This window comes from Palaemon carinicauda, chromosome 3 (assembly GCF_036898095.1).
Source record: "Palaemon carinicauda isolate YSFRI2023 chromosome 3, ASM3689809v2, whole genome shotgun sequence".
Classification (NCBI taxonomy): Eukaryota; Metazoa; Arthropoda; class Malacostraca; order Decapoda; family Palaemonidae; genus Palaemon; species Palaemon carinicauda.
In genome coordinates, this window is record NC_090727.1 from 248,142 (window position 1) to 272,283 (window position 24,142).

Genomic DNA, 24,142 nt, shown 5'->3' on the forward strand with positions numbered 1-24,142 from the left:
CCAAGAGGAAGAGAAACTAGATAGAAGTGTGCCTGAGTGTACCCTCAATCAAAAGAACCCTAACCCAAGACAGTGGAAGACCATGGTACAGAGGATATGGCACTACCCAAGACCAGGGCTGCCACTGATGGGGGAATTCCCCCATTTTGGGGGGAAACTAGTCTCAGCTGGGGGAATGGGAGAGAAATTTGATAAAGAGTCGAATTTTGGGGGAATTCAATCATTTCTACATTAAATAGTAAATGAGGAAAACATCAATTGAAATACATTAAAAATAATATAAATGATACAAGTTGTGAAATTGTTTTGTAAATGTGTGTAACACTAATCCTGTTTCATATCACACGAATGTTACCACACGTAATAAACGGAAACATTTATGCTGCGATGTAAATTTCTGGAATATGGATAGAATAAGCCGAATGAATAGAGGAAACGGCAGTAGAATTGATGTACAGTAGAACCAGAGGTTTGTTTTTAGGTCAGAACATATACGATTAAAAGCCAAGTTTATTAACGGCCAAAATACTACAAATTTTAAAAGTAAGTTGTATTTTTCTTAGCTATACAAGCCTGAGTTCTTTATATGGGTTAACTCTGTTATTGTTTTGTTACAAAAAAAAATTGATGAAATATCGTGGTGCAGCACTGCCCTGGTCTCAAGGGGTTAAGAGTACCAAAGACCCCTTGCAAAATGCAAATCCTCGATAAGCGGGGGATGACTATATACATTAAACAATTCTTCTTTACCCAAGTGGGTTAACTGCCGCCTTGTAATTGTTCAGTGACTACTTTCCTCTTGGTAAGGGTAGAAGAGACTCTTTAGCTATGGTAAGCAGCTCTTCTAGGAGAAGGACACTCCAAAATTAATCCATTGTTCTCTATTCTTAAGTAGTGCCATAGCCTCTGTACCATGGTCTTACACTACCTTGGGTTAGAGTTCTCTTGCTTGAGGGTACACTAGGGCACGCTTTTCTATCTTATTTCTCTTCCACTTGTTTTGTTAAAGTTTTTATAGTTTATATAGGAATATTTATTTTAATGTTGGTAATGTTCTTAGAATACTTTATTTTTCCTATTTCCTTTCCTCACTGAGCTATTTTCCCTGTTGGATCCCCCAGGCTTATAGCATCATGCTTTTCCAACTAGGGTTGTAGCTTAGCAAGTAGTAATAATAATAATAATAATAATAATAATAATAATAATAATAATCCCTCTTGGCATGTCAGTTCCAACATCAGTTCACTCTACAAAAAGAAATCTTGGTTAACTAGTTTTATTTCTGAGCTCGACCTGTGTCGCTCCGTGAAATGCTCCTCTAGCACCATTTCTAAGGCATACTTATTGCTGAATATACCAGAGGAAAAGAGATGCATGGAATGCCAGGAATAAACCCAGCTCGCTCACTCATTGAGTGTCGGTATAGAAAACTTTATAAGCGTACTTTACACAGAAGCTTAATACTGTATACGGTTTATATAAAATGATAGCAGATTATAAGTAATGAAAGTTCTCAACTTAAAACTTAATAGGGTCCAAGAAGCCCTTAGCAAGTCGAATTTTCCTAAATTTTGGCCTAGGGTATGCCTAACCTAACTCACATGCCTATGGTTTTCAGCTGCAAAATTCAACAAATAGTTCAACTTCATATTGTAAATGTTGTCTTGCTTACTGCATTAACCCTTTTACCCCCAAAGGACGTACTGGTACGTTTCACAAAACTCATCCCTTTACCCCATGGACGTACCGGTACGTCCTTGCAAAAACCTGCTATTTAAATTTTTGTTTGCATATTTTTGATAATTTTTTGAGAAACTTCAGGGATTTTCCAAAAGAATGAGACCAACCTGACCTCTCTATGATGAAAATTAAGGCTGTTAGAGCAATTTTAAAAAAATATACTGCAAAATGTGCTTGAAAAAAATTAACCCCTGGAGGTTAAGGGTTGGAAATTTCCAAATAGCCTGGGGGTAAAAGGGTTAAATTAAATAATTTTGTTCAATTACAGTATTTCATCATGAACATTTCTGATTATAGAGTGAAAATCAACTTACGTCAGGTCTCTAGAAAATCAATTAAGTGGACCTGGATATTACTGTACCTGGAAAAGCTGGGTGTTTGAAGTGTCCGAGCACCAGGACTAACGTGCAGACCGTGTAAGACGCTATCTAACCCCCTGCAGTTGGGCCGATTAGTTTCTCGAACATCCTGAAAGAAGATGGATCCTTCAGATTTAATGAGATTGATTGAAGATTGTTACCAAAAGTGTAAACAAATACATAAGAAAAGACTCGTCACTAATAAAAGTAAAATCACAAAATATCAGGGGAGCAAGAATAAAAAATCTGAACATCATTCTAGGGCTATGAAAATGTCCATACCTGTTGAAATTACATAAAAATATTATTATTATTATTACTAGCTAAGTTACAACCCTTACAGAAAATGCAGGATGCTATAAGCCCAAAGGTCTCCAACGGGGAAAATAGTCTAATGAGGAAAGAAATTAAGGAAAAAGATGTGTGACTGAGTGTACCTTCAAGCAAGAGAACTCTAACCAAAGACAGTGGTACAGAGGTTATGACACTACTCATGATTAGAGAACAATGGTTTGATTTTGGAGTATCCTTCTCCTAAAAGAGGTGCTTACCATAGCTAAAGAGTCTCTTCTAACCTTACCATGTAGAAAGTAGATACAGAACAATTACAGTGCAGTAGTTAACCCCATGGGCGAAAAAGATTTATTTGGTAATCTCAGTGTTGTCAGGTGTGTGAGGACAGAGGAGAATGGGGAAAGAATAGGCCAGACTATTCGGTGTATGTGTAGGCAAAGGGAAAATAAGCTGTAACCAGAAAGGGATCTGGTGTAGTACAATCTGGCCAGTCAAAACGACCCAATAACTCTAGCAGGAGTATCTCAACAGATGGAATATGGCCGAATGAATAGAGGAAACGGCAGTAGAATTGATGGTTTTTAGGTCAGAATATATACGATTAAAAGCCAAGTTCATTAACGGCCAAAATACTACAAATCTTAAAAGTAAGTTGTATTTTTCTTAGCTATACAAACCTGAGTTCTTTATATGGGTTAGCTCTGTTATTGTTTTGTTACAAAAAAAATTGATGAAATATCGTGGTGCTAGCAACATTGTATGGTTGCAAATTATTCCCACCTGGTTCAGGGTGTCGGAGCTAGCTCCTTTGTTATCACTCTGTTCTTGGTCAGTTAAATCAGTTGTCATTAATCAATAGATTTTGGGTCCGAACTACAAATGCAGTTACAAATGAGAATGACAGATCTTACCATCCCCCGGGGTGTGACCTTACCCTAATGTTTTGAGGAAGCTAAGCAAGGAGGAAAACCCTTTTTAAGGACCTCAATACATTTATCACACTCCAAGATGAGGGTTTGATTTTCCAAGGTGGGCAAGACCGCTCGAAACTTTTAATTAAAGCCGAGAGCTCCCACGAGGAGGAGAGGTCGATTCCCTTCAGTCGAAAGATTTGGTTCAAGGCTGAGCGATATCCTTTCACTGCCGTGACTGAGAGAAGTTTCTCCTGCTATAGGAAGACTAAAAAGTCCCCAAATAGGGGAATAATGGCCTAAGTGGAGAAATAATCCTTCCATCACACCAATAACAGAAGAGGGACCACTTTTCCTGGTACAGTAGACTGGAGAACTTGCGGAGATAACCTGAAAGCTGCTTCGCAGTCACTCTTGAAAAGCCTTCCATTTGGAGGAGATGCTGGATAACCTCAACCCGTGAGGACGTAGGTGGCACCGGAACGGTTGGAGGAGGACATCTCGGAGAGCTGTTGTGAGATCTTGTCCTCCAACTGTTCCGGTGCCAGCAAGAGTCAGAACATGCGTTTTGGCAAGTTCTGACTCTAATGAGGGCTCTCAACGGGTTTTCCGACCAAGAGATTCCTCCTCGAGAGGGCAAGGACACGGTCTTGGACCGTGTCTTTGGTACTCAGAAACCCTCCAAGACCAGTGCAGCACTGCCCTGGTCTCGAGGGGTTAAGAGTACCAAAGAAACGGTCCAAGACCATGTCCTTGCCCTCTCGAGGAGGGATCTCTGGGTCGGAAAACCCGTTGAGAGCCCTCATTAGAGTCAGAACTTGCCAAAACGCATGTTCTGACTCTTGCTGGTCTCCTCCTGCTGTAGGACTTGCAGCGAAGTCTCCTTCTATCCCCAAAGGCTCTTCTTGGGGAGAGTTGCGGACATTCCCTGAGTGGCTAGCTGGCTCCATCCTAGTCCTAGTAGAGGACTTCGGCAATGTTTTGGAGTCCATAGATTCCTTCCTGGGAAGGATGTAGGACTCCAACATTGACGAGGGTCACGTGTTCCTTTCAATCCCCGACTGAGTAGACCCCTCGGCGCGAGGAGAGGTTTCCCCCATTGGTGCGATGGGGAAAAGTCTCTCTTTGCGTGATTCCCTTGGGGGACGGGAAATCTACGTCCGAAAGGGAAGGAGAGGCAGTCTGAGGAAAAGAAGGAACCTGCCTCGAAGGTCTGCGTGGAGTCAGTTTCGCCCTTGGGGAAGTGACCGCGTCTGAAACTCCTCTTTTTCTCTTCAAAGGGGTAGAAGCAGCCATGGTTCTGTGTCCCAATTCACAGAAGACCGACTTGAAAGCCTGCGTTACGGCTCTGATCAGTGCACCGAACCAGGGCTGTTGGCTGACAGACGCACTGTCAGACATAACCCTTGAAGGGACAGGGATTGAAGGATCACTGGGAGGAGTCCCCACCATTGGCGGGTTTGCCTGTGGTGGCTTTGGGATCCTGGACCCATCTGAATGTTTCCCTTCTCCCACAATGCGCAGCGGTATGCGCTTGCGGGGAGGGGAATGAGGCGATGGCGACCTTGCCGTGCGCGCGGGAGGATATTGACACTCGAGCGAGGGAGAATATCGTGGCTCGCGCGCGGGACACTGTTGGCACGCGCGTGCAGGAGAGTATTTGCACGCGCGCAGGATTATCACGTTGAGTGCGCAGATGCGCGGGAGCGCAAGAAAATGTTAGCGCGCATCCGTTGGAGAGGATGGGCGAGAATGCGCAGGGCGCGCGTGTATCCTTGTGGATGCGCGCAGGAGAAGGCTAGCGCGCAGATGAGCGCTGGCGCGTGGGAGAAGCCAGCATTGCTGACTTCCCAGAAGTACTACTTTCAGTAGATCGTTGGCGCTCGGGTTTTTCCTGGCAAGTATGATGATGCGCAGCATGGTGCCGAAAGTTGGATGTTGGGCGCGTATGCGCGCGGGAAAGAGACTGATGGCGCGCAGGTGGTTTGCACGCAGGTGAGTGTTGGCACGCAGCTGGGGGCGGGCACGTAGGAGAATGTTGGCGCATAAGCGCGGGGCGCTCAGGAGAAAGTGGGCGCATATGCGCATAGCGTGTGTTGGAGCTATGCTCCTGTTAGAGCATATGCACATGTTGGCACATATGCCCTTGATGCCCTGTGTTAGGGTTTAGTGATGGGGCCTGACGAGCTACTAAGGAGCGTTCGTCAGGTCTCGTTGACAGGTAGCGCATATGTGGTTGGCGCGCAATAGTGTGCTTTGGTGGAGCCTTGTTAGGCCCATGTACAAAAGGTGACGGCAGGTCGGTAGGTCGGCAGGTCTGTCGGATGGAAGGTCGACGTGTCCTTTAACCCTTTTACCCCCAAAGGACGTACTGGTACATTTCACAAAAGCCATCCCTTTACCCCTATGGACGTACCGGTACGTCCTTGCAAAAAAATGCTATAAATGTTTTTTATATTTTTTTATAATTTTTTGAGAAAATTCAGGCATTTTCCAAGAGAATGACACCAACCTGACCTCTCTATGACAAAAATTAAGGCTGTTAGAGCAATTTAAAAAAAATATACTGCAAAATGTGCTGGGAAAAAAATAACCCCCTGGGGGTTAAAGGTTGGAAATTTCCAAATACCCCGGGGGTAAAAGGGTTAAAAGGATGATCTTCCATCGAAGGAGATCGCGAACAATCTGCAGAAAGGTCCAGGACCAATGCAGGAGCAGTGATGGATGATTGGTCTCGAGGCTCCTCTGCGGTGGACTGCATCGAAGATGTTGAACCAAAGAGCCGCCTCCTCACCGCAGGTGAAGGAAGGCCTCTAAGGCAAAGAGGAAGGCGAGCCTTCCGACGAATGCGCCCTCTGGGGTCCGTTGGATCAGCACGCTGACCTTCCGCAGTCCTCCGAAGAGGAGTCTCTGTAAGGGAACTACCCCGAGGGGGAGAAACACTAGCAGGAGAGACTGACGATGGACTTAGTCTCTCCCTCGTAGGTTGAACAGGAATGGGAGAAACTAAGCCGTCAGCTATCGTAGAGTTTGGAGAGGCAGAGGTGATGGGTGATACCGCATTGGATACCTCTGACACCACAACGTCGACAAGAGACAGAGGATACACCTCTGACGGTGACGACGATTGCTTGACAGCGGCACCCAATCAGATGTAGTTAAGCAAAACCTCCTTGGTGGGCGAACCCGTAAGCCCCAAGGAGGACCAAAGCTGGAAAAGGGAGGTTAATGACATATCCTCCCCGGGGGGAGAGGTGGAGCTGCTTCGCCAGGGGAAGCACGTCATCTCTCGAGTCCCGAGGTTGGTAAACAATACATCAGTCTACACTACCACTCGACGGTCTCTCGAATGAGACCGACCGAGTGGGAGCTTCAGAGGAGGTGTGGGCAACGGAAGAAGAGGCCTTGGGTTTTTCACCTTTCGAAGCAACCTTCGAAGGAGAAATATCCCGTTTGAACTTCTTCTTATCGTCGCGAAAACCTCTCCCACTGGGAGGTAGACCACTCCCTACACCTGTTGTTGCTATCACACCGTTGGCCCCTACAAAAAGGACAAAGGGCGTGAGGATTAGTCTCGACCGCCGATATGAATGTTCCAGAGGGGCGGTCGGGATACCCAGCGCAAGTGCGCATGATCGCAGAGGCCACCTTCACATATACAGAACTAGAAAAAGAAAAGACAAAAGCAATTAAATGGCGGCCAAATGACAGCGAGGATGAGAGCGGACACATCCGACCACCATCCGAACCGAGAGCAAAGTGAGCTCAAGCACAGGTGTGTGAGAGGGGGGGAGGGTAGCAAGCTACTCTCCCCTACCCCCGCTAACTAGCGGTGTGGGTAGTAAACCCTCGTTAAAAATTAATGGCTCGTCATTTGAGCTACGCCGAAAGTAATCCCCCTATTAAATAGCGTGGTTTGTATTCCAGTTACAGAACAAATACGATTGTTTTAACATACGAAGTAGGTCCCGGAACGAATTAAGATCGTATGTAGAGGTTCCACTGTATATGAGTACAGTAGGCTCTAGAGACTTTAAATATGCTGTCCAGAGACTATACAATAAGCTCCCACTAGACATCCAAAAGACTGAAGATATTAAGCCTTTCAAGAAGAAACTGAAAACTTTCTTGTTCTCAAAGTGCTTCGATAGTGTGGAATTGACAGTAAACTAGCAATATGCGTGGAGGTCCTATAGAGAGTAGGGTTCCCCTGTTGCACAGGACCAGAAGAACAGCCCTTAAAGCAAAGTAAAGTATTTCATATTAATTTAATAATAGATGCAAAATTACACTAGTACCCGCTCTAAATATATACCATTTTCTACTAAATCTTATCAAAGAAAATTAAAAAATTCTAGTAAGATACTCTTAGATATTCTGAGAGAGAGAGAGAGAGAGAGAGAGAGAGAGAGAGAGAGAGAGAGAGAGAGAGAGAGAGAGAGAGAAGGTGGAAAGATTTTGTATGTAAAAATGTAAACATTTCAAGTATTTATTCTAGCCCCTAAGACTTATCTCCTCTGACTTCACTAAGATTAACAGCTACCCACAATAATTACCCCTGCCAACGAGCTTGGGAGGAGGTTATGTTTACGGCCGTTTGTTTGTTTGTGAACAACTTTCTGGCCACTCATAGGGAAGTGATTCAATTTTGAAAGTCCTACGTCCAAGGTTAACGGTCAAGGTAAATGTTAAAGATTAAGGTAAAGGTCTGTGCTCTACTGAGCGCCCCTCTATTTTACTCTTCTTTTACCCTAACTGGTGTTAGCGTTTTAAAAATGAATTGGGTTTCAACTCACCTTAAACTTTAAGTTTTAAAATCCATTCCCGTTAGGCTCAACTTCCGCCTCAAGTTCAACTACAGATATTCCTCCAGTTGTTCTAGTTCCTTCGGTTGAAAGTAATGCCATTTATGAAGCTTCATCTGCGGTGGATAATGTGGGAGGGTGGGCTGTGGCACCCTAGCAGTACCAGCTGAACTCGGTTGAGTCCCTGGTTAGGCTGGAGGAACGTAGAGAGTAGAGGTCCCCTTTTTTGTTTTGTTTCATTGTTGATGTCGGCTACCCCCCAAAATTGGGGGGAGTTCCTTTGGTATATGTATGTGATGTATGATTTGCCATAGTAGTTTGCATGTAAACTGCTATACACACCTGGAAGAGAAAATTTCACAATTTACAGGTATAATCTAAAATTGTAAACAGAATGGAAACAGCTATCAACATCTGAAAATATTAAATTACGCTCTTTTTATAATCTGAAAAAAAAAGCTTAAAAGTAAAAGCATATCTCACAAAAGAAAGCATTAATGTTATGATAGTTTATCTCTACACTACACGACTTCTCACAATCTTCTTAGGGAATTCACGAATTGCCTAACCATAAGCTAATTGTTCAAGTATATAACAGACATTATGAATGTCGTAAGTTCTACTTCATAAAAACAAACCCGATTGGCATTTCTTTGTTGGGGGGAAAAAGGGAAAACTCCTTATACAACATTTTAGTTTACTTTCATACAGTGCTTGCTGAAAGCAAGAATCAGAATTTCATCTTTGAAAGTTAAAGGGCTGGTTGCTCAGAAACTCACTTAACCCTTTTACCCCCAGGCTCTTTGGAAATTTCCAACCCTTAACCCCCAAGGGGTTATTTTTCCCCCAGCACATTTTGCAGTATATTTTTTTTTAAATTGCTCTAACAGCCTTAATTTTTGTCATAGAGAGGTCAGGTTGGTCTCATTCTCTTGGAAAATGCCTGAATTTTTTCAAAAAATTATCAAAAATATGAAAAAAAAATTTTTATAGCATTTTTTTGCAAGGACGTACCGGTACATCCATGGGGATAAAGGGATGAGTTTTGTGAAACGTACCAGTACGTCCTTTGGGGGTAAAAGGGTTAAGGACATGAAGAAAAGTGGAACAGCTTTTGCGCTAAAGTAAATCTGTAACGGGAACAAGAATGTAGATCCGACAGACTGCACTGATAACTGTTAGTCAGCTGCAGCTATCGGGGAAACTTCAAACATTTTCTTCTTCATTACAGCCCTTGTACATTACGATCTACCAACTAATTATCTATAATATTAAAGCAGTCAGCTGAGAGAGTCGGTCTTAGGTCTGTATAACCAACGGCTGATAACAGAGAGCTCAGTGTCCTGTTGGGTGGGTGGGCTTCTTTGCCACCTGGAACAAGTCATTTCATTTAAGTTTTTTAGATCCAAATCCAGTTTCACTGAAAACACATTCCTATCAAATGGTTTGCATATGCGTAAAAACAAATATCAAAATTTACATGACTACTCTAGATAATGAATAAACCTGATATTCTACACGATAAAGATTTATTCAAATAATTATGGAAGAAATAATGAAGTAAACTCCAATAAATAAGGGTCAACTTAAGTTATTGCAAGGGATGGATACAGTAGATGCAATTTTTTTCTGCATTGAGACATACACTGGAGAAGCGGAAAAAACCAGAAAGGACTACGCTTGATATTATTTGATTTGGAAAAAAGTAAATGACCAGATACTAAGGCAAGAGGTATGGATATAAATGAGAGAGAAGGCAATATCTCAAAAATTATGTTAAAGCAGTACAAGATGAGTATATAAAGGTAACCTTTACAGATAAGAGCGTGGGAAGTACAGAAAAGTTTAGGGTGAGGAATAGCTCTTAGTCCCAACAATTTTGACCTTGTGGTAGACATCATAACATCAGGCATAAGAGAAGAGATCCCCCAGAGTACATCCTTTTCTCCTAATTTTATTTGGGCAAACTCAAAAGCTAGAATTCTGGAGCAAGCACTTGAAGACAAAGGCATTAGATAAGCATGAAAAGACAGAATTTCTATGAATGATAGAAGGAAAACAGGGCACACTGATAGCGGCCTGCAGAAGCTTGTGTGTGAGTGGAACTAACAGTGTGGCTTGTCTTTAACATAGGAACTTGAGCACCAAACCTATTGTTCTTAAGACTTACGTAATACCTTCCCTCACCAAGGTATTGGGGACATAACAAAGTATTCTTCTATTCTTAGGAGGCACAAGGGAAATGAGTCTTACCTGCAGCGAGGTGAGGTCAGCTATGCTGAGGCTTGCGGAGCTGTTTTCCCCAGACGGGAAAAGGTGAAAGGAAGAAAGGACTCGGTTATTCTTACTCATTCACCACTGACTAACCCGGGTAACCTCATCCCTCAACCCTCTGCTACTTGTCCATCACGGAGCCTGAGGTGTATATACCATTTGTTGTGCGACCACTGCAGGACCAATGGAAAAGGTCTCAATGTTCCTGTGGGTTACGTCTTTGCAGGTAGTGGGCCGTGAAGGTCGACTGACACTTCCACAAGCCCACTTACAGTATCAGCACCACAGAGTAGTTTCTTGAAAGCCAGGGATGTAGCAACGCCACTGACGTTACAAGCTTTGGGTCCTAGGATGGAGGAGGGTCTAGATTGAGAGCAAACACAATAGCCTTCCGATCCTGGAGGGAAAGGGAATCCTTGTGATCCTCCTCTTGATCTTCCCCATGTGGGTTAACATTGCCGACCCACAGGGGCGAGCTGGTGTCATTCTCTTAAGGTAACACCACAGACTCCGCACTGGGTAAAACCTCAGTTGAAAGGGTCTTCGGTTACCGAACGAAGACTCTCTATCCGGAATGGGGTGCACCCTTTACCGCACACTCGGATTTTGAGTCTTGGCAATCAACTCAGGGACGCCGCTGAGTATTACTTCTCCCCGTCTCCTAGAGTAGGAGACATCAGAAGATGGATCATACAACTTACTAACTCTCTTGGTCAAAGCCCAAGTGTGTAGAAAGGCTGAAGGACCCGAACCACATTCCCAAGAGGAGGTTGAGATCCGACGGGGGACAAGTTATCTCAAACTTTGTATGAGTAAAGGCATCGAAGGGAGAGAACCCACTTCCACGGAATCAGTCACAAATGACCGAATACTTCGCCTGGGAAACTGACACTGAAAAGCGTCTGAGGGGTCTAGACATCTTTTCCGCAACTCGCTGCGAAAGGCCTCTCAGGGAGAGGTGTAGGACCGTTTCTGGGCGTGAAGTCGAAGCAAAGCTACAGCCTTCGGAAGTGTTGGCATGTGGCTGCTTGGAAGATCGTGTCGTGGAGGAAGATCACCCGGAACACCGTCGGTGGATGCTTGGAAGATTGTGTCGTGGAGGAAGGTCCCTCGGAACACCGTCGGGAGCTGCAGAAGGTCCGGGAACCATTCTGCGTGATGCCATAGCGAAGCTATTGGAGTCATTGATAAGATCTTGCTTATCCTGACTTGGCTGAGGACTTTCTCACCAGACCGAATGGGGGAAAAAGCGTTCACCTCTAAGCTGCCCCACCGATTTTGGAATACATCTTGTTCGAGGGGCCTGGTGTTCCGGGACGGGGGAACGGTCGAGCGGGAGTCTGAATTTCAGGGCCATTGCGAATAAGACCACAGTCTGGGGACCTCACAAAGTTAACACTTTGTTGGTTACAAGATGATTCAAAGACACCAGGAGCCCACTATCTGAGTGGTCCTGTTCAGATTATCTGCAAGCACATTCCTGTACCGGGAATGATGCAAGCGGATGGGGGCACCTAGCTGTCCTCTGTCCATCTGAGGCTTCCTACTGCTAGATGGTTCTCTCAGAGCGATGAATGCTGGTATCTTTCTGAATCAGGGTAACGGACGAAGATGGAATAGTGCGGCATATGGCCCCCACCTCCTCTTTTGATGCATCAAAGAGAGCATCAGATCCAGAGGGGAGACAAGAAGATTGGCCTCTTTGCAGACGCTCTCGTCTGCCACACACCATCCGCGGTTTGTCCAGCGGGCGGGGGGAAGCTTGCATAGCAATAAACACATCTCGAGGTCATGTCAAGACGTGCAACTATTTTCACATTCTTGCATTGAAGGAGAGGAGCCTGTTCTCCCTCCAACTGCCACCAATCTAGGGGGCATTGTCCGAATAAGACCGATACCAAACGGTAAACCAGTGAGTGAGTGCAGCTTATGTTATAAGAGCAAACCTCCATAGAGATCGCTTTATGGACAGGAGACCGGTCGGTAATTACCATACGCATCCCACAACCACAAGAAGAGATTGAGATGTATATTCAAACTATTGTTGGATGCGTAATAAGCATAAGTCGACTACAGAGTAGTAACACCGAACAGTGAGCACGACAAGCATACATGCGTAGCCCGATTTAAATTTGTGTCCAGAACTCAGTTGCAGAACGTTGAAAACGTGTGTAATGGAGATTCCTCCTTTTTAGGACGAAAACGTTCGTACTTCTCCGTCTCCAATCGGTAAACTAGCATAAGTACTGAATGTTCCTTACTAGGGAACAGATATGCTTATGAGAAGTTTCCGGTCAAAGTCGTGTAGGAGACTATGACTTCCGATCGGGAGAAAGGAAGAAGTGCTCTAAGAAGCCAGAACGTAAATGCTGTATGTCTGGTTACAAGAAAGTAGCTAAGTAATGTGCTGAAGAACCTGGTTTCAGTAAGGGATACAATATAGCTATACAACTTAAAAGAACGGAGTTCTCGTTGCAAGATGTATATAGCCCTTATTGGCAGAAAGATCGCTTGCACGCATATGTAGCCTACTTGCCCATCTGCATTAGTACATGTGTATTCTCTGCCTCCAGGAAACGTTTGCAACAGATCCGGTTGCGGGAATAGTGTATGTGCGACGAATCGCAACATTATTGCCCAAGGAATTTTTTATCGTTGACTAGCTGTAGCAAATTTTTGAATGAGAGCGCATACATTCTCAAACAAAATATACAGTTATAGAAGCGATCATTTCTCCTTTGGTTTGCCCCTCCTCTTTAGGTGAGAGGCTAGCCAGCGTTCATACACAGACAAGGATGCATGGTTCGCTGTGGACGGGGTTTGAAACGTTCGTAAACGTAATGAAAAGCTGCTCATGCTGTTGCTATCGTAAGCTAACACTGCTCCTTTGGACTAATTGCTTGAGACAATAACCCTGTAAGGATAAAATAAAAAGTTTCAGAAGTCTATCGTGTAAAACGGTAAGTAGTTGTACCCGAGGTACGATGATGGGATGCGGCTGACTCAATCAAACGGTAGAAACCGAGTTTATGACTGTACCCTCAAAGTTTTGTCTAGGATAGAGCGCATGCTCCGGGAAGGCTTACGGCCTTTATGAAGTTTTAACAACACCCGTTGAAGTTACGTAAAACTTCTCAGGAACAAGTGTCTCCCGAAAAGGGTGAAGTCTCGTATGTGGGGGTTTGCTTCAACAAGACCAGACATAGATTGCCCTCGACCGCTTAGCTGAAGGAGTTGTCATCGAACACTCTCGCTAGCAAGAAAACTACTGTCTAATTCAGGCAAGGCCTGCCAGGGGAAATGAACTGGATTGTAAAAAATGTTTCATTCCCCGCTAGTTTCCATACCGGCAGTTGAGGGTTTCTCGATGACGAGAAAGGATCATAAGTCCCCTGTTAACCCAACCACTCAAAGTGCTAGGGTGGAGGGAAGATGACGGTTATTCATTAGAAAACGAAAGGATCGGTGCTGGCGAGACCAGCCTAGCTGACATAGTAATCAGCTGGGAATGTATTGTGACGTAACAAGTCACGCTACACTGGAAGACCCACCCCGTAGGGAGGGGAGGTTAACCATAGTGTTTTCAGAAAAAAGCTCTGGATCGCTGGAACCGAGAGATTCGGCGTGACGAGAACCTATGGGTTTTGAATTTATTTTGTGAATGCCTTTCTCCCGACCCTAAAGGATCGTGAATCTATTTCGCGTGACCCTAAGGGATCGTTGTGACGAGGAACCCCAGGAACTCTATCGCTGATTTTCTGATGGGATCTCCAGGGATTGTGTCATGTGAACCCACAGGGGTTCAAAAGACCAGAAGCATGATCAGAACCCAAAGGAACTATGCCATATTACCTGCATGGAGACAGAACCCACTAGGCAGCAGGCATCCCTCAGGGTTTGGGAACCTCGGCAGGTTTCTGAACCTTCTTGCCTGTGGGAGGCTTCCCAACAGGCAAGAGCGGCACAGGCCTACCCTTATCATTACTATTAAATGCTAAGCTACAAACCTAGTTGGAAAAGCGGGATGCTATAAGCCCAGGGGCCCCAACAGGGAAAATAGCCCAGTGAGGAAAGGAAACAAGGTGTTTCATCCTTTGGTTTGCGGCTAGAGAAGGAGGATGGTAGGACCTTTCTCGCCGTCTTTGAGACCAGACCATGGGTGGCCTTCTGAGTCAATGCGGAAGAAATCTCTCTAATCAGATCTTGCGGAAAAAGAGAGGAAGACAGCGGAGCATATAGCAATTCTGATTTCTGAAAGGGAGTACAGTAACCCCAAGAGACAGAAACGAACACATCTGAACTCTCTTCTTAAGTATTCCTGCTGCAAAAATCGCTGCCAACTCATTCGATCCGTCTCGTAACGCCTTATCCATACAGGACATGATATAGATTAAACTAGAAGAGTCACCTTCTTTAAGAGCAGAAACCTTCTTGCCTAAGGCTCCCAGAGTCCAATCGAGGAAATTGAAAACCTCGAAGGCTCTAAAAGACGCCTTCGAGAAGATGGTCTAACTCCGAAGTAGACCAGAGAATCTTGGTCTTCCTCATGGCCGATCGACGGGGAGCGTCTACTAGACTTGGGAAATCTCCCTGGGCAGAGGCAGGAACTCCCAAGCCGAGAACTTCTCCCGTATCGTACCAGATACTAGACCTAGATGCTAATCTAGTCAGAGGGAACCCGAAGGCTGCTTTCCCTTGGTCCTTTTTGGACTCCATCCAGTCTCCCATCATCCTACGAGCTCTTTTTGATGATCGTGACAGAACCATTCTGGTAAAAGGAGACTTCTTCAATGTCTTCCCAAGCGTGAATTCTGATGGTGGCGAACATGGAGCAACGGGCACAAAAGAATCTGGAAACCTATCGTTGAAAACTTTCATGAGTTTCTTCAGATCCAAAGAAGGACGAAAAAACTTTGGAGTCTTCTCCTTCTGATAACTCCTCAAACAGTTCGACAGGGGAAAGGTGATCGTCAATGTCTTTCTCTGACAAAGCCCCTTGACGCTCGGTGAAACGCTCGCGATCCAAGCGATTGGAACTAAAGTTCTTGATCTCGACTCTTCATTTGACTAAGTTCATCATGAAGTCCGAAGCTCGCATCCTCAAAGTCATGATTCCTTTCTTGACTTTCGTGTAAGGAAGCTCGACGCTCGGTGTCACATCCCGCTTAACGCTCGACATCGCGTCCTGCTTGACGCTCGACGCCGCATACCCCTTGACGCTCAACGTCCTGCCTGGCTACTCGCCGCTCGACGTCGCATACTGGAGGACGTTCGACGTCCTGTATTGTAGGACACTCGACGTCATGTCTAGCTGGATGCTCAACGTCACACTTTGCTGGACGATCTAGAACATGTCCTGTAGGACGTTCAATGCTACGTATAGTAGGACGCTCGAAGCCTCGCTCTGGAGGACGCTCGACATCGCGTCTTGCTGGATGTTCGAAATCACTTCCTGTAGGACGTTCAACATCACTTTTATTAGGACGTTCGGCGCCTCGCTTTGTAGGACGCTCAACGTCATGTTTTGCTGGACGTTCAAGATCACGTTCTGTAGGACGTTTTAGGTCACGTTCTGTAGGACGCTCGACGCTTCGTGCTGTTGGTCGCTTGACGTCACGTCTGGTCACTTGACACTCACAGTCATGACTGGCTGCTTGACGCCTGGCGTCACATTTGGTTGCCTGAAGTTCAGGGTCAAGATTATTCCAACTTTCCTTATTAGGAACAGTTTTAGGACATTTAAAGGGGGAGACGTCCAAACGTTCGTCATAAAGGGTCTCACGACTCACCGCCTTGCGCTGCTTGGCGTCCAGAGAGGAAGCTTCCTGACATTCAGGATCTAGGCACGCTACCCTTTTATTGTCTGTAGCTTGGTAGCTTTGCATAATTGAAGAGTCTCTGCTGCATCTCTTGTATCATATTAAGATTCGGGTCAACTTGTGATACAGGTGACGTCACGTCGCTCACAGGTTCGCTCTCCACGCCGCTCAAAGAATGCTCAGAGCATCCACAGGGCAAAAACCAATCTGATGGCGGAGGAGGAGCGTGAACTGAGGTCATGCCCGGTTCAGACAACTGCCCAACAACTGGACGATTCTTTACAGAATCCAACGTCTTTGCAGGACATTTGGCAGGCGAGCTCTCTTCGGTGGAAGGAAAATGCTCTGGACTGCTCCAATGGCTACAACCAGGAGCTGGCGGTGTCCTGGTAGGACGCTGGTTGACTTTATCCATTTCCTCTTAAGAGGTCTGGACGCTTGACGCCAGCCTCTTTTAGGAACTGCGTCATCCGAGGATGATGAAATCACCTTAACCTCACCTTTCCTATGGTGAGGGCGAACGTCTTAGGAAACGTTAACAGAAACACTCGAGGGGACATCTGCTCGGGAGCTAAAGCCTCTCGTTGGGGAGCTTGGAAGAGGTCTAAGACTAGGAGAACGACAAGACCGAGCAGGCGCACCCTTCATTGCACTAAATAAGTTCACTGAACTTCTAGCACTGTCACCTTTTAACTGCTTCACATCAGGCATTAATTGCGTTCTGTCCGCAGCGATAGATTCAACCTTCGCGCTCAAGCTTGAATAGATACCATCATATCTTTAAGAATAAGCTCATTAGCAGTAACGATAGTGGGATCAGAAACTACCACTACAGGGGAAGGTTCGGTGACATGGGAAGAGGAAGAGTCTCTAGAAGAACGAAAAGAACTACGTCTCAACTTATCTCTTTCTAGTTTACGCATGTAGCGGTCAAACTCTAGCCACTCATTTTCAGATAATAGATTGCATTCGTCACACCTATCACCCAACTCACATACTTTACCTCTGCATTTAACGCAGAGCGAATGTGGATCAATTGAGGCCTTAGCCAAACGGGTCTTACACCTGTATAGATATCTAATATTATGCTGTATATTATTTACATTATGTACAGTTTATGAACATTAATATACATTTGCTTTATTATTATTTTGTAGAAGAATATTTATTTCCATTTATCTTTTCCAATTACATATACTGTAAGACCACTTTTTCATTATGCATCGTGGCAACAATGTAATTAGATGTGTCAACACTGCTTTTCTTTCCGCCATGTGCATATAGTAGTCAGTCGTTGTTCAGTGGTCACTGTATCGACAAGCATGGACCTGCTTCCCGCTGCTTGTCACATTTATGTCCGTTTGTCTTCATTATACGGGATTTTAAAGAACCTGCTGGTTTAAATTGTCACCCTCCATTACATTTATCACATGGATGTATGTGGCAGTATCACACACAACACCCACTCACACACACACTAAAAGTTAAAGGGGGGGTGGGCATTTTGAAAAATTTGTAAGAGATCAACAAACAAGGGTCAAAATATCAAAATTCTAAAGTAAATCAAGAGTATCCAATAGAAAATCCAAACAAGCGAGAGTCAAAACCATATTATTGTACATCACCAAAGTGAACAGCAATAATATCAGGTAATTAGCGAGTAGAATATCCAAAGATGTCGCCGCTAGCGGCGGCAGGGAAGATCTGAGGAATCATGGAATGGTTCCAGGTACCTCAATGGAGGGCGCGCAGGTGGTAAACCTGGTTATCCAATCGGCGATTGGCGCAGGTTTTAAATTTTCTGCCGTGACGCCAGGGACGTAAGCTATATAACTACCGGGTAAGTCTTATGTTTAAAATTCGAACTGTTCTGAAAACTTGTTGGCAGTTTAGAGATTCAGAGTGACTGTGATGGTGAAAATTATGTGCATGTTTCTCAATATCCGAAGGATAGATCTGTCGAAGCCTTACTGAAGAGCAATGTAAACGGGCACCTTTCTTGCTCATACAAAACTAAGCATAAATGCTCTGAACTCAGAGAGGACCTAATTACATTGAGAGAATAGTCCAGAAAATGACAAATGCCTTTCATCTGTGGGAAACGCAAAGTTATGCACATAGGTTATAGTAACCCACAAACAGATTACTTATTTCTATATAATGAAATAGAAAGGGTAGACCAAGAGGAAGATATCAACATTATTATTATATAGCAAAGATTTGAAGTTTACCAAACAGAGCATAAAAGTTGAAAAGAGAGCATAGAAACTGAGAAAACACAGGGATAAACACCGAGTTGTTGAGCTACGGAAAAAGGAATGCAGATGGCACCGTCGGCGGCGCTGTGCACACACTCGAAACGGGATAGGAGAGGTACCTTATTAACGGCTCTCCTTTCATTCTCGTTTTTCGTTTTCTTGCCACTTTGACCCCTCGAAGTGTTAATTCTATTCGGGGTGTAGATTGCTATGTGGCGTGTCAAGAATACGTCCTCTGATATTATGCGATATACCATGTTAGTTTATTTAGGGATATTCGCTCCAGGAGTTAGAATTCTGGATACCTTAAGGTAAATTCTCTGGGAATATCATCGTAGTCAAACATACCCTAGGAAGCTACCCTAAAGGTACTTCCATCAGGACGACATGGCCTGAGCCCAAAAAAACTAATAGGTTACATAAAGAGACAATTCAAATACAGAAACAAAGACATTGTACTGGAGCTGTGCACATCGCTAGTAAAACCGCATCTAGAATAAGGAGTCCACCCTGGGCTCCAAGTATTCAGAAGGACATAGATAGATTTAAAGCAGTACAAGATAGGGCCATCACACTAATCTCAACACTAGGACAATTCAGACATCAGCGGACAACGGAACATTAGAACTTATCTGACCTACAACCTCGACAACTATGGGGACAGCTAATAGAAACATTCAAAATTCTTGAAGGAATAACAAATGTTATAAAATTAATATTACTTATTACTTAATAATTATTATTATCATTTTATTAATACTATAACACTGATTATTATTATTTTCATTACTATTATTACTAATATTGTTATCATCATCACCATCACTATTTTTAATTTATTATCATTATCCTTTTATTATTATAATATTTATCATTATCATCATTTTATTATTACTATAACACTGATTATTATTATTTTCATTATTATTATTATCATCATTACCTTCACTATTATTGTATTATTATAATTTTACTAGATTTGTATTTACTATTATACACTATTACAATATTAGTATTATTGTTATTACCATTAGTTTCTTATCATTAATATTATACACTGTAGCCTAATAACATTTTTCTATCATTATTATTATTATTACTATTAGGGTATAGCCTACACTGTAATAGCATTATTTTATTATTTCTTATTATCATTATCATTAATATTATGATATCATTAGTATCATACACTCTAGGTACATTATGAATGTGATTATATTTCACAGAATATCATGACACATATACAGGTATCTACCTTTTCATTATTAACACTGGGGCAACTCTTTACTTTACATCCTCCATCTCCAACAAACGCTGACAGACCAAGTATTGTGTTGGTGCCTTTGTATAACGAAAGACAGGGACACATGCCTAAAACACTGTCTAGCCTAAACCTCTTCCCCTTAACCTAAAAGACGTTTCGTTACCTAACGGCCTGAGACTTAACTCCTTACTTTACATCCTTCATGTCGAATAAATGTCGACAGACTATGTGTTTTGTTGGAGACTTTGTATAACCAAGGACAGGGACACGTGCCTAGATCACCATCTAGACTAAACTTCCTCCCCTAAACCTAAAAGACGTGTCCTTACCCGACGGCCTGAGACTCAACTCCTTACTTTACATCCTTCATGACAAACAAATGCCGACAGACCATGTGTTTTGTTGGAGCCTTTGTATAACCAAGGACATGGGCCACGTGCCTAGATCACCATCTAGTCTAAACTTCCTCCCCTTAACCTAAAAAATGCGTCTTTACCTAACGGCCTGAGACCCACCTAGACAGCCGTAATCTTAGCAATGGGGTTGAAAATAGGGGAGTTATGCACTGATACTCATAGATAGTGCCAAAAAAAAAAAAAAAAAAAACCACCGCTTGTGTGAAGAAAGGTAACACTACATCATATTTCGTAAATACTAAAACTAGTTTCATGTTGCCTTCTTTCAGACCAAAAATAGAGGGGCACTCAAAAGAGTGCAGACCTCCACCTAGGCAGCTTCTTTCTCAACCTCTTGCTCGACCTTGACCTTTAACCCTAACATGTATTAATTGGCAAGGATTTTCATACACTTAAATATGAACCAAGTTTGAAGTCTGTGACAACGATTTCTAAACTTGAGGCTGATTACGTGAAATGGACATTTTACTTCGCCTTGACTTTCGACCCTGACCTTCCAAAATTTAATCCTTTCCAGCTTTTTACATAACACTTAATCCATGCAAGTTTCATTACTCTAAGATTAAAATTGTGGCCAGGAAGATATTCAGAAACACACACACACAAACAGGGGCAAAAACATACCCATGGCCACAATTTATATTTTAATGGTAATATTACATAAATATAATCATTATCAAGCACCCAACATTTCTATACTTCATAACATACCTTAGTCACTGATAAATTACGTCCAGAAAATTGTAATCCAAATGTCAGAGATGTTTATCAATCACTGGGTTTCGAACTGTAAACAAATCTGCGCAAAACAGCAGAAGTGCGTACTGCGCATCACATGTTTCTTATAACGTAAACAAACACAGTGGTGCCAAATCTCAAATATGAACACAGTGGTGCCAAATCTCACATAGTCAGATATGCGAACCGAAAAAGTTAACAATCCCTGGTTCAAATTATTATTATTATTATTATTATTATTATTATTATTATTATTATTACTATTATTATTATTATTATTATTATTAGTGTGGCATTTGTTGACAAGAGCGTGCTCTCCATTTATTCTAAAATTGTGCAGTCCTACAAGCTCTCCTCTTCTTGTACAGTAATTAGGGTTTTCAAATGGCAAAAAAAAAAAAAAAAAAAAAAAAAAAAAAAACGGCATGATATGTTGAACAAGAGAGGAGGGGTTATAAAAACACTAGCTTGGTTTCCTCACTAAACGACCAGGAACTAACATCATCAACATAGTCAACGTAACAGAAGTTCGTGATGCCAACGTACATAAACAGATTATTATTACTAGCCAGGCTACAACCCTAGTTGTAAAAAGCATGATGTTAAATGCCTTAGGCCCCTACAGGGAAAAAAAGGCCGGTGAGGAAAGAAAGTAAATAAACTACAAAGCAGTAATGGAAAAATTTAAATAGAATATGTTAAAACAGTAAGAACATTATAATAAATCTTTCATATATAAACTATAAAAACTTCAAAAAACAAGAGGAAGAGATAGAATAGTAAATACGAGCGTACCCTCAAGCAAGATATCTCTAACCCAAGACATTGGAAGACCATGTTACACAAGCTAAAGCACTATCCAGGATTAGAGGACAATGGTTTGATTTTGGAGTGTCCTCCTAGAAGAGGTGTTTACCACAGTTAAAGAGTCTTCTAATCTTACCAGTAGCCACTGAACAATTCCAGTAAAGAGTTATTCCTTGAGTGAAGAAGAATATAGGGTTCTTTGGTGGTCGGTAACACTGGCCCAACTAATAAAGGATTATTACGTAATTGGAGGAAAATTATAAAATTTAAATAAAATAGTCAAAAATTTGAGTAAAGGTCCCTTAACATTAGGAAGTATAATGAACAAAACTGGTTGGTATAACAATAGAAATTACTGTATTAAAACCATAATCTTCTAATGTGATTTCTGCTAAATCTAGAAAAGAAGCACTAAAAGCAGCAGTGGGATTCAACCGGTTCGCTAGAACCGTCTCATGGGATTTCTTGAGTTCGGCGAACCGGCTACCCAGTGTTGCCAAGTTAGCGGATACTGATTTCATCATGAAATAAGTATCAATTATTTTACTTGCTAAATTCTGGCGACCCTGCGAAGGCTGAGGTTTCTCAAAGTGTACAGAAAGCTAAAAATATTATCAATGCTATTTCTGTGAGTTTTGCAGAAGCTGAAAGAGGGTTTTCTGTGAGTTTTGCAGAAGCTGAAAGAGGGTTTTCTGTGAGTTTTGTAGAAGCTGAAAGAGGGTTTTCTGTGAGTTTTACAGAAGCTGAAAGAGGGTTTTCTGTGAGTTTTGCAGAAGCTGAAAGAGGGTTTTCTGTGAGTTTTGCAGAAGCTGAAAGAGGGTTTTCTGTGAGTTTTGTAGAAGCTGAAAGAGGGTTTTCTGTGAGTTTTGCAGAAGCTGAAAGAGGGTTTTCTGTGAGTTTTACAGAAGCTGAAAGAGGGTTTTCTGTGAGTTTTGCAGAAGCTGAAAGAGGGTTTTCTAGAATGGATATAAAATATTTAGATGAAAGGAGTCACCTTACTGTTGAAAATGTAGCTAATCTTGGGATAATTATTCTAAATGGTCTCCCATTTAGCTCATGGGCGCTCTCACACCTTCGGTCAAGATAGAATTTCGGTAGCTCAAGCTCGATATTTTCTTGTAGTTTCTGTAACCTTACCATCTTTGTACGCCAGGTTTGAGGGGAGAAGTATACATATTTACCTATTGAGTTATCAGCAGCCATTGCCTAGCCCTCCCTGGTCCTTACTTGTTGGACATGAATCTTGGGCTTGTTGTTTTTGTTGTTGTGGTGGTATTGAAGCCAATAATTTCTGTTGGCACGGACCTTTCCCTTGTTCGACCCGTAGGTGATCTGAAAAATTTAGAAGGTCAGTTGTTAAACAAAAGGAAATTTGAAAAGTGTTTAGTTGTAGAGACAGATGTGAACAGAGGAAAGATGATGTTGGTAGTGGAAGGGGGCCCATCATGTCTCGGATAGTGGTAGTTTGAAGGATTGTAGGGCCTTTGAAATGTAGAGACATATTGCAGATAGGGTTGTCCAACCCTTTACTCCCTAGCAGAGACATATTGCAGATAGGGTTGTCCAACCCTTTACTCCCTAGGGTCCCTGCTGAGTATTTTAGTAGTAGAAAAGGTTATGGAAAAAAGGCAGAAGATGATGTGTATAGCGCCTTGCAGTGAGGGATGAGATGAATTTTGATGAGTTTCTCACAGGTTACGTTACCTCGGTGGAGGTAGGTTTAAAAGCAACTGTCTGTGGATTTCAAAATTCTCAACAATATCTTTTACCAGTTTGGCTGTAGTTTGCATGACGTTTTGTGAGTTAACGTCTGCTTGTAGGTTACCCCTCAGTTGCGCTGTCATCCCTACATTCTAGCAGGTAGTGCAGGAGGGCCTGTGCACATGGTCTTACATTGTTTTCTAAACTCTCCCAATATGCTTTGTATCCCAGCTTGGGTCTGTGAATACTTACATCCAGTCCTCTTGGTGTGTGTCTGTCAATGTGGGGGTGGGGGGAGGCAGCAGATCTGTGGCCCACTTGTACCATGTGGTAGAAAAAGGAGAACTATTTTCTATCGACTTGTGTAGGTTTTTGATCATATTTTCTTTGAGCTATGGCTTTATTTCATTTTTATATTTGTTGAAGTGCATGCTGTACCCTGTACCCTGTCTCATCTGCTTTCTCATTCCCTGGTATTCCAATATGGCTGGGACTCCAGTTGAGGGTTGAAGGTCTGCTTCTTTCATTGTGCTGATATAGTAGTGACTTGATATCAGCTAGTAGCCTAGCGCCTTGTTTTCTTTATTCTTTGCTTGTTGCAAGGCTTGCCTTGAGGATCTTGAGTCATTATGAATGACTACAGGTCCTTCTTCGTTTTCAATAGAGTACTTTTGTGCTTGCTGTATTACAACAAGCTCTGTTTGCATGGTGGAGGCATTGTTGGAGTATACTGCAGCTCCTGTTGTCTGAATTCTA

The 24,142-nt window shown here is 42.9% G+C and overlaps 2 protein-coding genes across 2 annotated transcripts; both read right to left on the minus strand.

Moving 5' to 3' along the window:
- Positions 1-15,548: 15,548 nt before the first annotated feature.
- Positions 15,549-16,268, minus strand: LOC137638886 (octapeptide-repeat protein T2-like). Its single transcript, XM_068371292.1, has one exon. It carries the CDS (start codon positions 16,266-16,268, stop codon positions 15,549-15,551), a length of 720 nt encoding a protein of 239 aa, XP_068227393.1.
- Positions 16,269-22,270: 6,002 nt separating this feature from the next.
- Positions 22,271-23,913, minus strand: LOC137638887 (protein PBMUCL2-like). The gene is made up of 3 exons (XM_068371293.1): positions 23,832-23,913; positions 22,913-23,017; positions 22,271-22,641 (listed from the first exon to the last, which is right to left on the minus strand). Exons 1-3 carry the CDS (start codon positions 23,911-23,913, stop codon positions 22,271-22,273), a joined length of 558 nt encoding a protein of 185 aa, XP_068227394.1.
- Between the last annotated feature and the right edge of the window lie 229 nt (positions 23,914-24,142).